The sequence below is a fragment of the Harpegnathos saltator genome, unplaced genomic scaffold (assembly GCF_003227715.2).
Source record: "Harpegnathos saltator strain DR-91 unplaced genomic scaffold, Hsal_v8.6 scaffold202, whole genome shotgun sequence".
In the NCBI taxonomy this organism is placed as follows: domain Eukaryota; kingdom Metazoa; phylum Arthropoda; class Insecta; order Hymenoptera; family Formicidae; genus Harpegnathos; species Harpegnathos saltator.
The window spans coordinates 1,836,266-1,854,294 of NW_020229987.1; the positions used below are offsets into that span (position 1 = coordinate 1,836,266).

Here is an 18,029-nt window from a genome sequence, read left to right on the forward strand (position 1 = left end):
AAAGACACCAATAAATAGATGCAAGAGGATAGAATAGGATAAAATATGCCGAAACAATGCGTTGTTAAAGACTTTATTTTAGTTTGTATACAACACTCATTCGAGCGAACACTCATTCACTCTATTTTGCTTGCTTTATATGCAATTCGTGAATAAAGCTATAAATAAAGCGTCAACAAGCCTTTCGACGGCGGATCCGTTGACACCATTTTTTAAACGAATCTAATATAAAACAATTAGATTGCTCGTTTGTAAGAGTTTATGTGCTCGCATATTCCCGCCAATAACGACAATCTAAAAATGTATGTGATATACGTATGTGGAATATATAAAAATATCTAATTAATTCAAATCTAACTAACTCAAACGAGCCTGCTATTACATTTAAACGATTGATCGATATGTTTTACCTGTTTAATGTAAACAAATGAAAACCATAAGTTGTTCCACTTGCAATCACGTCTGTAATTATTTGTATTATCGATTCAAGTATGAATTTTTTCATCAATTTTTTCTCGTTTCTCATTCGTGCTAGATTATCCTTAATTTTTCCCGGAACATCGAGCTTACAGACGCGCGTCATTATTTCTAAACTCTCGTAATCCGTCGGTACAAAGATTCCAGGAATAATTGGAATCTGAATGCCGATCTTTCGGCAATCTTTTACAAAATCTATAAAAACTTGAGGTTCAAGAATTATTTGCGTTATGATGAAATCCGCGCCTGCATCTACCTAAAAGATTACAAATTAAATCCGCACTCGCAAAGATATTCGTTTCAAACTTCATTATTATCATTCGAATATCATTCGAAAGATATCAGATTGCTATCGTGCGAATTGATAGAGATCATTCATTACTTTCGCTTTCAAGTAATGCAGATCGAGCTGCTTGGAGGCTGATTCTGGATGCATCTGTGGATAGCCCGCAACACACACGCAGAACGTGTCGCCGAATTGCTCTCTGATAAAAGTAACCAAGTCACTCGAATGCATAAAGTCACCGTTCTCGGATGAGGAATCTATAATTCAGTCGAAATCTTATACCTTTTAGGCAAAACATCTTGCAAATTGATGAACTTGAGTTGCGAAGTATGCATTGTAATTTTAATTTTTTGCGATTTTGACAATCGCAACCGTGTACGACTTTGTACTATAAATCAATTAATAAGTAACATTACGGCATACGATATATTTCGGATCTATTGAAATATATTGAAAAATCAAAAGTCAGTGTCGAAAGTTCAAATTATCCATAAAGTTTTTACCAGAGTTATTTGTAACGATGCAACCACGCAAATATTTTGATATAGAAACAAAAGAATTGTCATATATTGTTAATGAATAATAAACCTTTATATCACATTTATGTTGAAACACGTAAAGGTTGAAATAATCAGAATAAGTTACCTCCTTGTAGCGCAAATATGTTGATTATTCCATGCGAAAGAGCTGTCTTTAGAATATCGACGATTTCGTCGCGTCTCAAAGCATTAGCTGCTAGATGCAAAAGCGTATTACTTGGAAAATTTTTTAATATCTCCAAAGGCCGATAAGTTTTATCATTGGAAACTTCATCGTTGTGCCACGTTAATGCGTAAAAGAGAGGTGAGTACTTATCCATTTCCGCAAGAAGCCTGTTGTGTTATATATACTTTTCAATACAGTACTTTTTTATAATTAAAACAATATCGTCAATGAGAACTGAAGGTCAATTGCGATTGTTTCAATAAAATATTTAATCGTTGCAAACACCAAAATTCCGATTTTTGCGACTAAAGATTATTAATTATTATATTATCAGTATGACAAATGACCCAGATTTATCTTGCTGTACAAACCTTTGATAAAATGTATCGGATTCTCTCCTAGAAACAACTTCGAAGCTATAGAATATTTCATGTTTACTAATCTTATCTCTCAACGATCGTCGCAAATCCATGATCTCGCAATGACGATTTTCGGTATGGGAACAACACATCGGAGAATCGTCCACAACGTCATTTTCACCCGTATCGTTCTCCTTTGTAAAACTGAAGTTCCTCATTACAAATCAGCGTACAATCGCGAATGGAAGTGTTGATGCTCCTCTTCTTCGACTTATACTACCCAGTCGCTATCATATTATATAACAGCGTAGTACAACGCGAATAAATATGTTCACATATGTCATAGTGTAATACCTACATTGACTGACTTTCAAATTGTAGAATATAAGAAAAAGGTCATAATTTCCAATAAGTTTTCTCATGTTGATTGGATGTTATACATAATTTATTGATAATAAGGAATAGCAATATAAACAATATAAAAAATTTGTAGAGAATACCTGGCACACGTTTGGTGCGATGTGTTAGTTTTCTGGATGTTTTCAATACTTTACCCTGGATAAATTATTTTTCCGCTTAATAATCTTTAGCAGTCACTACCGACAACACATACTTAAAACATTATTTCCGACGGATTATAAACAGAGCCTCGACAAACAATAAAATTATTTCGGAAAGTAGCAATATTACAATTTGTTATTTCTCAAATATAGCGTTCTGCAAACCTCTGTTATAGGTATATCAAACACCGGTGGTATCCCACCAGGAATAGTTTCAGTCCAATGCAAGGCATGTTTATCTGTGATGGTTCTCAGATCGTTGATATCTGGAGTTATTAACATGTTGATAGCAGGATAAATAAGAAACGCAAAAGTTGCCAAGGCAGTTAACGCCCATATAGGAATTGCCACTGCCCAATACTTAGATGGCAAATAGGTCACACCCAAATAATCATGCAATACTTCATCAGGCACTAATGCCCATGTCATATACAACAGGAACAGCATATTTGAGCCTATGTACATGGCATACCCGTATACAGCTCTGGGTCCATAAGGTGCGGGAGTATGCTCCATAGTTATGTATATACATTTTAAAGTATCAACAACACATAATTAGTTAAAGTGATAGAAAAAGATACCATTAATTAATAATAATTGTATGTTGGTTCAGGTGGGCCAAACTGTTGGATAGTTTCTGTGACTAGTAAAAGATTGTCAAAGAAGGATGTAAGCCCTACACGTACTTTCCGTGCTTCTTTGCCAATGAATAATCTGTGAAAGATACGATAAACATTAATAAAACAATGAAAAAGGCAATCCTCTTGCTATGCTATACGCACATTTCCAGAATATTATCGTTTAATGTTAATGTTTTAGTCACTCCACCTCTCGCAGGTTCTTTATCAACTAGAAGTACTTTATAAGCCACTTCTGCTTCCCTAGCAGTTGGAAAAGGCACGGACAGATTTCTGTGCAATGTTAAGGTTCTTGGTTGGAAACAATGGATAAAGTAACAATTCATTGTCAAAAGATAAGGATACATTTTGAGATCACTCATGGCATTTTACGATGATATAAATTGCTCAAACTAATTTTTTACTGACGTCACACTAAAGTTTCTGTAATCATATATTAATACACAAATTTATATTTCAGACTACAATAAGAGACACGATTTTTAAAATGTCCGTGCTGATATTATGATTTAATTGCGTTAAAATCGATTTAAATGTTTGATTTGTAACTTAAAGCCGATTATATACGAAATTGTGTAAATTAGTAATATATTTGTAACTAAATAAATCTAGCTTATCCAAGAGGGTTATAATAATTACTTCACGTTTATCCTCGTGCTACCGTTATTATTAATTTCGTAACTCTCCATTAGGGGTCGCTACTATCCACTAAACAGATCGGTACGTAATATAACTCAACTACAAGTCAGACGCAGATCTTTATTTTATATGAAAAATAGACGAAATTCAATAGACTATAACTTTGTCAAAAACTATAATAATAGGATAATTCAACATTCACTTTAAAACTTGGAGTTTCTAGTTGTAGACATATTAATGTTGCTATCTTTCTTTGTTAAGATTTATTGAATCAAATGAGAAATGACGATATTCATCTCTAATATTTTAATGAAATTTGTAGTTAGAATTTTTTATGTATAGACATAATAAATATTAGGTTGTTGCAGATGAAATGGCCGTTTTTCAAAATTCAAATTTCCCGGCCGAGTAGTTCAGCTCTTTTCATGCAGCTGTCGTTGCATGCGTGATATTTGAAAAGTATATGCCCCACACAGTGCTGTCAGGTGCAATATATTACGACGCTACAGCGCATGCGTGAGATGACGTAACTCTCTGTTTGAGTGAAAGTCTCAGTATCGTATCTTTTTTAAGATATTATAGCGCCCATATTATACTGTGCATTGAGAATTGCAATCGAGTATTTAGTAAATTAGATAATCTAAATCGTGGTTATTTTAATTGATCTGATAGTAATTCTCAATCTATAGTCTAATATGAGTCTAATACAAATATTATGTAACAGTTACATAGTTGAGTGAAAAATTATAATGTTAATGTAACATAATTGTTACTTAGTATCCATTGGAATTATAATGTTAATATAACTGATATTTAGTATCCACTGAACAATATAATCTAAGATATGGCACTCGCGCAAGAAGCACGGGAAAATTACACTGGAGCCTGGAAGACAGCTGATCGGATAACGCGGGCCCCTTTATGGACCCTGCGATGCGCTTTATTGCCGTTATTGGCATAGAGTACGTCATCTCACGCATGCGCTGTAGCGTCGCAATATATTGCACCTGACAACACTGGCCCCACACGTAAATTCGCACGTTTAACCTTACTTTTTGGACATTCCTGGTAATATGGCAGATAACTTAGCAAAATTAGGAGCCCTCAGTACCGAACCTCTTTCCCTGGACTACTGTAAACCTATGCCTGAAGATATTATACACCTACACCATAATGCCTGCCTTAAATCAGCAATTGAAGAACTAGAAGAATCTTTCACACACAAAGGCATCAGAAGATTCTGTGACGAAATCCTTCAAGGTCCCTGGTTTGAAGATGTCAGAGGAGTAAATAGAAGCGTCATAACATTTATGGCCAGGTTAAGATCTCATCACGTTGCCACCGGTCTACACCTTATGGACAAAAACATCATCGATGATGCTACATGCGAATGTGGTTGGTCCAATAGGGACCTGGAGCACATCTTATTCAGATGTCCCATCTTCGCTAAAGAATCGGATTCTTTGTTGCTCCGACTGTTCTACACGGATGGAACTTCTGCTACAGGGAATCTCTAGGCTGCAGCCTTTAACAATCGCAACATTAACGTATTCAAAGAGATAACCAACTTCCTTAAATCCACTAACCAATCCATTTAACTCTCCCTCCCCTAGACGCAGCTGGAGAATAGCGTATGGGTGCATCCTTCTACCTAAAGCCATATACCGAACAGTGGTGCGATTCTGTAACTCATTATTGGAGTTAACGACAGTTTCGTTATTGTTGCGCAGCTTTTCTACGGTATACAAAAGCTGCGCAACGATAACGAAAGTGTCGTTAACTCCAATAACGAGTTACAGAATCGCACTACTGAACTGAACTGAACCTTACTTTTACGAGGGTTGTCCCAAAAATAATGCACAGCACGCTCTAGCGGGCGTTGTAGGCAACGTAGACAGCTGGTCGAAGCGTCAGTGTGTAGATTGAAGTCTCAAGAGCACGTTGGTATCATATGGTAGTGGGATTCGTTTAAAGGGAAAATGCCAAAAATTCGGAAAGACAACGAGAACAGTCCGTCGGGTCGGATTTCAGTAACAGAGCAACGTGCGTATATTCGCATCGAAACAGTGCGCGGTAAAAAAGTGCCCGAAATTCATGCCGCGTTAAATAGAAGCGTGTGGAAGGTTTACTGTGAATCGTAGCACAGTACAGAGGTGGCACACGAAGTTTCGTGAAGGTTGAACAAGCATCGAAGACGATCCGCGCGCGGGGCGGCCGTCTACTGTAACAGCTGACAACACAAACGCTTCAATCATTGCAACGTTGCTCGACGAAGACCGGGGAATCACAGTAAGAGAAATCGAGGCGGGGACAGGAATCTCGAAAATGAGCGCGCATCGCATTTTAACACAGGTGCTAGGCAAACGAAAGGTGACGGCGCGGTGAGTACCGCACTTCTTGTCAGCCGAACAAAAAGCAACACGTTCGGAAATTGCGCACGAATTGCTTGCTTGATTTGACTTGATTTGACTTGAATTGACTTCGATCTCTTTCCCAAGATGAAGGAACCCCCTTCGGGGGGTGCGTTTTCCGACGCTGGAAGTGCTCCGAAGAGAAGTGACCCGACAGATTCCGATGCTCAATAAAAACGGGACGCTGAACGGAATTCAAGCACTTCCGCGCCGCTGGCAAGCGTGCATTGATGAAGGAGAAGATTATATTAAAGGCCTGTAATCACTTGTATATTCTTCAATAAATATTTTTTTAGTTAGAGCCAACTGTGCATTACTTTTGGAACAACCCTCGTATCACATTGTTTATATCGTTGAAAATCGCTGTCTCTTCGACATGGAAAGTAAGGAAATGCGGATAATATTCTTGTACGAATACAAACTTGGTCATAGTGCGGCCGAGGCAACGCGAAACATAAACACTGCTTTTGGGGAAGGTTCTGTAAGTGATCGAACCATTAGACGTTGGTTTGAAAAGTTTCGGTCTGGTGATACAAATCTCGACAATTTGTCTCGCGGCCATGCACCATCAGTGATTGATGACAATGTTTTGAAAGACATGGTTGAAGACGCGGTAGACTCGCGTTTATCAGTTCGAGATATTGCACACAGCATCAACGTTCACTATTTCACTGTTTCCCGACACCTAAAGGCCATGGGGAAAGTGAAAAAGCTTGACAAATGGGTACCACATGAACTAACTGAGAGAGCCAAGCTTCGCCGTATGGAAATCAGCTCATCTTTGCTTTCCCGACATAATAATGAAGGAATATTGAATCGAATAGTAACGTGTGATGAAAAGTGGGTTCTTTATGACAATCGTCGACGTTCTGTCCAGTGGTTAGATGCTGATCAAGCTCCGAAACGCATGCCGAAACCGAGCCTTCATCCACGTAAAGTTATGGTATCTGTATGGTGGCCTGCTAAGGGTATTGTGCATTTTCCGTTTTTGAAAAAGGGTAAAATTATAAATGCTAACAAATATTGCCAAGAAATTGACATTGTGATGAAAAAACTGCGTATTGAACAGCCGGCGTTATTAAATAGATGCAGTATGTTATTGCTCCATGATAATGCTAGACCGTATATTACAAAAAAGACTGTAAAAACATTAACAGAATACAAATGCGAAGTTCTCCCTCACCCTCCTTATTCTCCTGACCTTTCTCTAACTGATTACCATTTGTTTAAGCATCTGGATAACTTTTTAAGTGAAAAAGTATTCCAAACAGAAAGCAACGTGAAAAATGCGTTCAACGAATTTCTTGCATCTCGCTCTTCTAATTTCTACGTGAAAGGCATTGATGCGCTTGTATCACGTTGGGGGAAGTGTATTGAGGTGGAGGGAGACTATTTCGATTGACGAGATGTATATAAAGTGTGTCGAATAAAAATTTAAATTAAAAATTAAAAATGGCCATTTCATCTGCAACAACCTAATATGTGAAACTTTTATCAAACATATCTACAAATAATATAATATAATATAATATAATATAAATGTAGTTATAACTGAGAATCTTCAAATAATATTATTTAACTTAATACTTTAACATTTCACATCTACTGTTTGCAGAATGAAATGGTAAGTTAGGCAATTAAAAACTTAATATTAGGCTGGTTATATCGATCTTGTATCAATTATCAAAGAACAATTTGATAGAATTTTTGTGCAGTCCTACAAAATACTGGAATAATAAAAATTTTCACCACTACGATTGTAAAACCCGAGAACTTGAGAGTCTGAGAATGTTTCATGGACGTTTAGTTTTTACTGAATTTATTTAAATAAGATTGAACCACGTCAAAGGACCAATGCTATTTATATAAGTTACTTAAGCGTTACACCTCTTACGCCGGCACGAATATACATATGTAATAATTCTAAAATTAATGACAACATGTGTTTTGAATATCTTATTCTAAATTTTCTACGTATTGACAACAGCACTTGCCCTTTTGTCACGCATTCACTCATTCTCGCTTTCTATCAAATTATAAAGACTATCGTTTCAACAATGCCTAGCTAACTACTCTCACAATCGCTATTTATAATCTATACATGTCTTCTTACAGCACTTCTCGAGAAATATGGGAACTTACGGTAGGTCTCTTCGAGCTTTCATTGTCTACTTAATAAACAGCGACGACGCAGTTAGCGGCGAACAAAATAACATCTTTTTAATGTCGAGATATATTCTGAATTTGATATAATTTGATATAATTGTTATTAGCGATATATCGTCGAGTTTGAGATTGAAAAATGATCAAATGTCTTTTCTCGGAGATAACAATGAGTGGTCTGTTTAGCGAGGTATTCCAGGTGCAAATTATACGTTCTCGCGAATACGTAAATTAACAGTATATAAAGTATATAAAGGCGAAATATAATTTAAGTTAAAAAATTCAACGTCTTTTTGCAGTTTATCAGATTTTTAAGTTAAGTTTATCATCTATTGCACATTAATTAGCGATTCGGTCTTCAAGATAAGTAATGTAAAATAAAGAAAATTGTCGGCACGAATGATTACCGCTAAAGATTACGCTAAGAAAGAATCAACTTTGAATTCGACGAAGACACATGTATTTATGTCACCGATTCCCACAATATTTCGTGCCACTTCGTATGTGTATGTGTATATATTCCAATATATTACATAGACGCATGTTTACACGCAACGTTAAACCGGTCGCATGCGATCCAACTATTTTCATGACAAACATTGCGCAAACGTGTGCACCGTAGTGCATATTCATGTTACACATTCAGCGCTAAATGTGAACTATATAGATGTGCAGAACACGCTCAGTAAATAAAATATAAATATCATTTGTTATAATACTATAAATTGGAATATTATAATTAATCAATAAGTTGTGTCACAGTGCGTATTATTATAAAATACCATTGACACACTACTCAAAAATCTGCACAGTGGACGAATAAGACGCAGGCTACATTTAGCGTTAAATGCGGCGTTACACAATGAAGACGAGTCGAAGGATTAAAGTGAAGTGTGCCAGATGTGAAAACAATGCAAATCTGTTCAAAAAATTGGTGCCATAAAAACTTATGCGAATTATTAGATCACATGTGAGTGGTTTAACATGGGCCGAAGTACCTAACCGCGCTTTACAATTAATTACATTTTTACTACTGCGTAGATAATAGGCATTCAACCTTGTCTCCTTGCAAGAGTTCAGACGATTCAATCTCAGCGTAGAATTTCGAACCACTTAAAATATTATTTTAAATGAGAGTTTTCCTTTAAGAAACCCGATATAAACTTTCAGTAAGGCTTTATATAATTTTATTAAAGTAAAACATTATAAGATCTTTAAAATTTTGAATTTCAAAATCTTGAAATATTGAAACGTTGCACGAAGATGTGAGAATTCTTTAAGAACATTGTCTCGATAATTTTAATAATTTAAAAATCTTCAGAACTCTCTTCAAATTTTTTCTAACATTTTTCTCTACAGTACTTTATCACTAAATTCAAATTTGAGAATTTGTGTTATAATATTAAATGTTGATATTTATCGAATATTAGTCGTGATATCCAATTCGTGTGACGCCATTTTCATAACTTTGAAGGCAATAATGTTTCAAGATCCTTCTGACTCATGAGATTCTTTAAGTCGTCAAATGACTATTAGCCTTTTTAGAATCTTCAAGATATTCAAGAACTTCATTCAAATAATACTCAAAGCAATTGGAAACCTACGCTGCACCATTTTGAGTCGAAACTATCTCGAGCATTCTTCATCAGCCCATCGCTACTGCGCCGACTTGTCACTACTGCTGCGTAATCCTGAAGACTGGTCCGATCCTGAGGAAGAACCTGCGCAGGACCGACCTCAGCTCCGGTTTAAGATCGAAGCACATCACTTCGCAAAGAGAAGGATAGCAAGTTGAGGCGTGCACTGCGAAACGATGGTCGCTCATTTTAAGAATACGGGTGAGCAGCAGCAGTAGGATCGGCGTCCATGCATCGCGGTGGGCCTCGTTAGCGATTGCAAGGAAATACTCGAGGGCCTCACAAGCGACTTCGACCAGCCGTGCTTCGACCTTAGGCCAGTCAGCACGATGCACTTCGTCGCTGTACATCTTAAAGAGGATACGCAACGCACAGGCAAGCGATTGCGTCTCTTGCTTTAACAAATTCGGCTTCACGTTGCCGCGAAAGCCGGCCTTCCACAGCACGTTACGCTGTTCATGGTCCGAATTGAAACTCTTGGCGAAACGATGCGACCGCAACAGGCATTCGACTAGCTGCAGAAGGTGGCTAGTTGTCAGAGCGCAGTACATACCTTGCTCTTCTTTTTGCTGATCAGCGCCGGCCCTAAAAATATGATTTTATGAACGATATTTTAATAAATTTGAATTATTCGCTCAGAAACAGGTATACATTTTTGATACGGAGAAATGTTTTGTGCGAATTTAAAACAGGATACAAAAAATATCTACAAAAAATAACAGTATAAGAATAGAGAATGTTAAACAACATATTCGTAATACATTTGCAAAGCGTATTATTGCCATTTTGGAAATGAATGAAACGGAGTACTCACTTTACAAGCTCCGACGTCTTGCCGTTCAGCATATCGGCCTGCGCGAGTGCCAAATTCTCCTGATCTTCCTTACGCGAGGTCGCCGGGTAAAAAACTATGTTATCGATCGTCTGTATCAGCTCTAATTGGACCACACACTTGATCAACAATGCAGAGAAGAGCTTTGTTTTCGATAGAGACTCGCTATTAAGACTCTGCGTGCTATTGCTCCTTTTTAAAATACCGACGTGGTAACCGTCTGCCTCGCCGGTGATCACATCGAGATCAGACTCTTTGTTGGGCGACTGCGGCTTCCACGTCAGTAGCGCCGACGGTAGAGTACTCTCGAAGATATCTAGTACACACTGGCACGTCTTCTCCCAGGTTTGCTCATCGAATTTAATACCATTGCTGATGACTAGGTTCTCTAGGCAATTAGTACCCGATCGAGCCAACTGCTCGTTGTCCTGTTGAACACACCACAGCAGTTGGGAGTACAATTGCTCTAACAATAATGGGCCCAGGACATCGTAGAATTGCGAAAAGACGTCCACGATAGCATAAAGCGCATGATTGCATGTTGTTGTCATCCATTCGGCTTTCTGTAACATTTGTTGGAATATTTATTCATGGAGGAAGGGAATGAGCAGTTGCTTTTAAAAAGAAATTCCTCATGTATTTTTTGCAGAAAAAGATTTGAATCCTAAAATATCTTTAAAACATAAAAATCATCTTCACCAGAAAATTAAGTATAAATAGATGAAAATCGGAGGACCAATTATTTGAAAGACAAACCTCAGTATGCTGCTCGGGTAGTTTCATATTGTCGAAAATCCTAAAGAGAACCTGGAAGAGATCCTTCCACCAGTGAGGTTTGAAGGATGCACCGTGTGTCTTAACAACGTCGAAGAGTACCGTTAATGCTCGTGTCCTGACGTCCAGTTTACATCTGCTCACTACGCAAGACAACTCGAACAACAGCGGGAACCAACCTCTTACCTAATAGAGAAAATTGAAACACAATGACAATGAAAATATTCTATTAAATATAATTTACACGATATTGGAACACGTTAAACGGTAAAACAGTTTGCGCTTCAAACAATTACTAGCACCTTATATTTTTGACTGAAATTAGAATGGAAAGGTAATACGAGAGGATTGAATGGAGAATAATACCCACCCAGGCTCGGTCCTCCTCGGAAACCATTCCACTGTCGTCCATCATACCTTCGGCGAACAAGTTGGGATTCGCGTCGATATAAGACGCGCAGGAACGTATCAGCCGAATTGCCTCCATGCTGGTGTCTGGAAAGGATGCGTTACACGCGAACTCGCTCAGGCATTTGACGGCGTCCTGGAAAGAATCCACCATGATGCTGAAGTCCTCCGCATACAGCTCGTCTGCAAACATTGCATTGAATTAGAGAATGATAAAAATAATATTAATATAATTCACTTATAAAATATATTAATCCAGTATTTTGATTGGTGATTAAGGATCCACAATTTGTACGGTCCAAAGTATAGAATAAAAATATTAGCAGCTCGCACACCCGCAAAAATCACTGGAGAATTCAATGTTGGAAAACTTTTCATACACTCAAAATATATAAATGTGTTTGACTGATCGCTTACTTATTATCTTGCCAGTCATTGAGAAGGCTAGCTCGACGACAGACTCGTCACGATCACTAGCCGCATGATGGAAAACGCTAAAGATGTTCTTCCAACCAGATCTGATGTTGGGTGCTTGCGAGTGAACAATCTGCGCCACACATCTAACGACCATGTCTCTGATAACAGGGGACCTATGTCGCAACGAATATTGAATTACACTTCGTGAAATTGGGGTACATCTCACTGTAGACACCGTCATGTAGAAACCGTCAGGTAAATTAAAATAAGTACATCGCTATATAACATAATTTTCGCGAGAAATGAAACTCAATTAATCAAACAAATCAAACAGAATCACCTGTTCTTTTTCATAATATGCTCGAATGGCCTAAGAAAGTCCTTTTGGAATCTGAAATTGGCAAATTCACCCTTCTCGATGAATTTGGTGGCCAACTGCCTCAGAGAATCCACAGCGAAGAATGCAATATCCTGTCTAGGACTACATCCTACTCTGTCGAAATGATCACCGAGAACCTGCCAGATTCTGGACCACTGCAGCCTGATACGTCCCATATTATAATATGAGATTTCGACGATTTTCGTAAGGGAGAACATGCGCGGTTGTGTGGGGTGTGCCAGCTCCTCGAGAGAAACCTAACGACGAAAAACTCATTATGTAAATTTATTGCATAAAAATCGCTTATTTTGTTTAAAGGAAAGAGACCTGGCAGAGAGCTTTGACAAATTCAACAATAGCGTCGCCATCGAGTCTGGTGGAGCCAGTGAAGATGCGATCAACGGCCACGACAACGCTCTGCGAACTGGTCTCGCCGATAGACTCTTTCACGCTGGGGTCCAGTGAGCTCAGATTGAGACTGTTGGCTTGATGCGAGCCAACAGAATGCGTGAGATTACCGAAATTCGCCAGCGGTGACGGAAAGTGCGGCTTCGACGGCGGACCCAACAGCTGCGGTCTCACACCGGTACCGATAAGTTGTGCTAACTCCAATTGCGAGATACACTTGACGACATCGAGCCATGAACCACCTAAATAATTGCCGTCGGTGTGAGCCACTGTGATGAGGGTCTTGATAGTGTCGATGTTCTTCGCCTTCATCTCAGTGATAGGGGAGTTGGCTGTCAGCAAGGTGAATCTAGCTAATGCCTGTACATAGGCATCACGCTCTAGGCTCATGTGAAAGATGCAGGCGATGCGGATGGCACATCTGGAATGTTACGAATTGAAATTAAAAGGTGTAAATTCAAATCGCATTTAAGAATTTCTATTTTTGTCTCTAATTATTAAATTGTCTTGGACAACGTCGTTACATATTCTCTCACCTGATACCATCCAAGCAGAGCGATGCAATCTCCGGATCGTCGCAATCTTGAAGACCGACGCTAAAGGCTGCGAGGAACGGCGTCCAGGCCATTTTGAACATTGGCCGCACGTGCTCCAGATGTTTAGCCGTGGTGAACGGTGCTTGAACGTGACTTACGGACTCCATGAGATTCTTCGCCGCCGTGGAGATCACTTCCATTTCCATGTTCCACAACAATCGCCGTTTCTTCTCGCTCGAGATCAGCTGCTTGCCGGCGAGTCGGCTGTTGTTCGGGTTCGATTTCATCTTGATTTCATTGCCAGCAATTTCATCATAAATCCTAGAAAGGTACTCCTCAGGAAGGTCCTCGTTATCGCTGATACGTCGGTTTAGTCTGGCAGACAGAAATAAAAAGATCTGTTGAGTTTTTTTTAAACATCTTGCGTATGAAATATATGCCACGTATTTCTTCTGGTTTTCCACTTTATATTTAACAATAAACTCGCATATATTGCTAATACATTACATTAACGCAAGAGTGTATCAAAAGTGTTGATTTTAATCAAATTTAGGTTTTATCATGCTTAAAATATTCACGAAGCTCTCTTTTTCTGTCTCTTTATAAGAAACGGCAGACTGTATTTAATCTAACGATTTAATCTAACAAATGAACATTAAAGTGTACCTAATGTATTGCTCCTTAGTCATTTTATTCTTGACCTGTGGCGAGTGCAAGTCGGTCGTCAACATGATGATGGAAAAACCGAGGACGTAAGCTGTATCCGCACTGGTGAACAGGCCGTTATTAGGATTGCACTCGCAATAACGACTGGCAAACTTTTCCATCAAGCGATCGATTTTCTGTGCTTCGCCGGGCAGTCGGAAGCCTTCCAGGAAGTATCTGAGTGCGGTGACTAGATCGCGCTCGGCGAAGTTCATCTGGTCGATGTAGTGATACATCACCTGGTTGTGGTTGTGATCGCCCAGAAAATCACCGATGGCAGTCTTGTCAAGTCGCTCATCCAAATGCAGCCATCTGGCCACGTCCTCCGGCGACGTGCCGAGTAAACCCTGCTCTTGCAGATATTGCACACCTTTGCCTGGCTTTCGACTGAAGATCTCGATGCCGGCCTCCCATACCTCCTTCTGTTGTTTCTGTACTTCATATTGCTCTGGCGAATCCGGCACTTCCTTGTTGCCGGTTAAACTGGAATTGGCCGATGAGAGACTACCAGCACTACCGTAGCGTGGTAGCGGAGTCTCCGGTGCCGGATCTGGTGGATCCGACAAAGGTTGCTGGTCCGCAGGCACGCTGGGGTTCACGTACAGATCCCGGCTCCACTCCACCATACATTTCAGGATAGACACGAGACACTCGAGACCTCGGATACGCATAGATTTCTCCTGGAAAGATGGGACATGTTATTACATGGGATATTCCAGAAACTTTTATAGAATCATGTGATTTATATTATACTTTAAGAAGAGAAAAGCCTAAAGTGCGAGAGATTCGTAAATCATTATTAAACTTATTGGGAAATCTTGTAAGTTGAAAGCTAAAATTTAAATCTGATGTATTTCCTTTTATCTACTTACTCCATTATTCCGTTTAGAACGCACCTGATTAGGCGACGCGCCAAGTTCTAAAGCTTGGCGACCTTGAGCGATCTTGGACAGATCGTTGACGAGCCTCTCGAAGAGATTAGCGGCGGAGAGATCGCAATCGTAGTTAACATAGATATCGACAACACTCTGGGCATCCGCGCAGATCCTAGTGAGCGCGTGTATGACCATCCATTTGTGCTCGAAGGAGCTGCTGGAAGTCTCGAGGATGTTCATGAAGATTTCCTTGAAGAACACCTCAATTTGCATCTTGAGGTGCACTTTGAAGCGTGCAAGCAGTGCCAAGAACAGAGCCAACGATAGCTCAAACACCTCCGGCACCGACGAGACTCCATTCTTTGACAGGGCAACACACAAGTACTGCTTGATCGCGATGACGAACATTTCGTTAGAGCGCAGCACCGGGCCGGCGTTTTGCAGGATTCCCAGCAACAGTTGCAACGACAGGATCTTGGAGCGAAGTTCGTGTGACCTTGGATCTGGCGTGCCGTCCGGCAACGGCTTCATCGACAGCTTGCAGAGAGCACGGAACACGAGGAATGCGTCCTTTTGCAATACATGCGTGAACTTGGCGGTGACCATGTTATCGTTCTCGGCGGTCGCCTCGTCGCCGTTATCCTCCGGACCATTTTCAAGACTGACTTCCTCCTCCAATGGCACCACAGAGTTCACCACATCGTCGAGGATGCCTCTGACGATCGTTTGAGGATCTGTAACATCGCCATTTTCTGTGTTTAGCTCTGCCTCAGTTTCGCCGTTTGCCACGACAGTGCCTGCTGCTGCTTCCTGCTGAGACTCTCCGTCGATCTTCACGCTCTCCTCTTCAGCCTGAGACTCCATACGCGCGAAAATCACGTTGATCATCTGAGTGAGGGTTGCGCGAGCCGTCGTCTGGTTTACCAAATTACGCGATGCCAGGTAGACATTGTAGACGGTGCGGATCGTCAACAGTACTGTACCTTCGTGCACTTCCACATGCTGACTTGTCATTACAGTCAGCAAAGCCTTAATAATCTGCAATTGTACACCCTCGTCGGTCTGCGGGCCGGTGAAGCAGCCGCAGATGGTCTCGACGATGCGCACGATCAATAGTTTGCTCGGTTCCGTAGAATCAGGCACATTGCCAGTTAAGTGACCATATGCTATCAACTTTTGCAGACAATCAAGTGCAGTTACCACGATCCGTGATGATTTACTCTGACATGCTAGTTCAAACGGCAAGAAGTACTTCTCCGCAGTGATGACATTTGAATCACTCTTAGGTTGTGGTAATGCATTTGATGTTACCTCTTCACCTTGTACAACTGGCACATCTTTGATCTCATTGCGAAGATCCTCTGTAAAAAATAGAAATTATGATTATTAGTATAATGAAAAAAAATATAACCTTTTAAATAGAAAGAAAATTCTTTATAATATGAAGGACTTTAATGTCAAAGTTAGATCGTAGAAATAATCCTCTTGAAAATTCCAGATTTAAACTTTAAATATAAGCTTTCACAATTAACAGTTTATGAAATTTTATTATCAGAGTTAAAGCTATAATATAACATTACTAAGTGTAAAGATTCTTTTGAATTCTTTCTTTAAAATTATATGCTCAGAAATTAAAATTCTTGAACTTTAGTTTAAAAAGTAAGATTAGTATTAGATAAATTATGTTAGAATAGATATCTCAGACATGTTGCTACTCAGTATTCTTGTGTGACAATTATACAGTTTTTGAAAAGTTCGAGTTCTTACCAAGTGCAGACTCGCAGGATTTTCTGAGCTGCGAGAGGTGCGATCGCTTGACATCCCGATCAGCTAGTATCTTTTCTAAAGCTCGTACGATAAACATTTCTCTGGTTTTAGAATTATTTTGCATCATCACCACTCCCAACACTGCAGTTGGAAATTTATGCTCGTTTAGTGCTCGTTAGTCAGTGTGTCAACATTGGAGCAAGCTAATGAGCAGCTGTATATGTAGCTATGTTGCATCTCTACCTGGCTAATCGCCAGCATCTTTCACCACTCTTTCGGATCCTATTGCCACATAATCTTTCCCTACAAATCTAGAAATATCACAAAGACATCGATGAAGTAAGGTAAGGTAAGGTAAGGGCAGGTAAGGTCGAGTAAACAACCCCCCCATGTGTGAAGTATTCACCTTACGCGAGAAAATGACAGCTACATCTGATTCTTCGAGGCGACAGTAGAACAGAACCGCGAGAACGCGGCTTCCTCGAAGAGAACGTTCTCGATTTATCGCATTGCCCGTCGGCGAATTCCAAACGAATATTAAACGACAACCGATACCACCATCCGATACTCGCACTGACAGTCACCGGAACCGACCGGAACGTAACCGCGGATGACGACGATCTCGCTCGCGTACTCGCTGTCGCGTTGTGCAGCTAACTTCACGTGACGACGTACTTCCGCAAGCCGCATTCATGAGTCAACGACAGAACCAGTAATACATGATAATATATATTAGACATAGGATCGGTCCATTCTTCAAGGAGCTAGCTGCGTTCCGATATTCACACTGTCAGTATCGAAACTCTATAGTAAACTATAAATTTTCAGTACTTGCTCTGCAAGTCGTACGGATACATGTGAACAGTGCTTAAAAGTTAACATTATTTCAGAATAAATATCTCTTTAACCGCATTTCCCGTATGCTTTTGAACAATTTCCATTTTTATCATTTATTTTTTTAATTTTGTACATATATTTAAGATGCAGAGAATGTGACAAAAATATATTTCATCTCTAACTTGATTCGGTGGGTCATTATTTATTACAACGGCG

The 18,029-nt window shown here is 39.5% G+C and overlaps 5 protein-coding genes across 7 annotated transcripts; 1 reads left to right on the forward strand and 4 right to left on the reverse strand.

The window, feature by feature from the left end:
* Positions 1-57: 57 nt before the first annotated feature.
* On the reverse strand, positions 58-2,186 carry LOC105185895 (methylenetetrahydrofolate reductase). Its single transcript, XM_011145748.3, has 5 exons — positions 1,840-2,186; positions 1,409-1,635; positions 860-1,020; positions 411-733; positions 58-294 (listed from the first exon to the last, which is right to left on the reverse strand). Exons 1-5 carry the CDS (start codon positions 2,043-2,045, stop codon positions 237-239), a joined length of 975 nt encoding a protein of 324 aa, XP_011144050.1. The 5' UTR covers positions 2,046-2,186; the 3' UTR covers positions 58-236.
* A 111-nt stretch (positions 2,187-2,297) lies between these two features.
* On the reverse strand, positions 2,298-2,948 carry PIG-P (phosphatidylinositol glycan anchor biosynthesis class P). Its single transcript, XM_011145750.3, has one exon. It carries the CDS (start codon positions 2,901-2,903, stop codon positions 2,514-2,516), a length of 390 nt encoding a protein of 129 aa, XP_011144052.1. The 5' UTR covers positions 2,904-2,948; the 3' UTR covers positions 2,298-2,513.
* LOC105185897 (Threonyl-carbamoyl synthesis 6) lies at positions 2,914-4,735 on the reverse strand. Of its 2 annotated transcripts, none has more exons than XM_011145752.3 (4): positions 4,717-4,735; positions 3,371-3,448; positions 3,170-3,298; positions 2,914-3,101 (listed from the first exon to the last, which is right to left on the reverse strand). In XM_011145752.3, the coding sequence occupies exons 2-4, from the start codon at positions 3,385-3,387 to the stop codon at positions 2,975-2,977; spliced, it is 273 nt and encodes a 90-aa protein (XP_011144054.1). In that variant the 5' UTR covers positions 3,388-3,448; positions 4,717-4,735; the 3' UTR covers positions 2,914-2,974. The 2 variants fall into 2 exon arrangements, with proteins under 2 accessions (XP_011144054.1, XP_011144053.1); XM_011145751.3 differs by lacking the exon at positions 4,717-4,735 and adding an exon at positions 3,665-3,724.
* Positions 4,501-6,376, forward strand: LOC112588365 (uncharacterized). The gene is made up of 2 exons (XM_025298013.1): positions 4,501-6,045; positions 6,163-6,376. The coding sequence occupies exon 1, from the start codon at positions 4,738-4,740 to the stop codon at positions 5,179-5,181; it is 444 nt and encodes a 147-aa protein (XP_025153798.1). The 5' UTR covers positions 4,501-4,737; the 3' UTR covers positions 5,182-6,045; positions 6,163-6,376.
* Positions 6,377-7,918: 1,542 nt separating this feature from the next.
* Sec71 (ADP ribosylation factor guanine nucleotide exchange factor Sec71) lies at positions 7,919-17,693 on the reverse strand. 2 transcript variants are annotated; one of them, XM_011145747.3, is made up of 12 exons: positions 17,388-17,693; positions 16,977-17,287; positions 15,231-16,570; positions 14,296-15,014; positions 13,630-14,004; positions 13,013-13,514; positions 12,647-12,942; positions 12,307-12,479; positions 11,852-12,072; positions 11,464-11,667; positions 10,690-11,270; positions 7,919-10,460 (listed from the first exon to the last, which is right to left on the reverse strand). In XM_011145747.3, exons 2-12 carry the CDS (start codon positions 17,101-17,103, stop codon positions 9,914-9,916), a joined length of 5,085 nt encoding a protein of 1,694 aa, XP_011144049.1. In that variant the 5' UTR covers positions 17,104-17,287; positions 17,388-17,693; the 3' UTR covers positions 7,919-9,913. The 2 variants fall into 2 exon arrangements, with proteins under 2 accessions (XP_011144049.1, XP_011144048.1); XM_011145746.3 differs by having other exon boundaries at positions 17,383-17,693.
* Between the last annotated feature and the right edge of the window lie 336 nt (positions 17,694-18,029).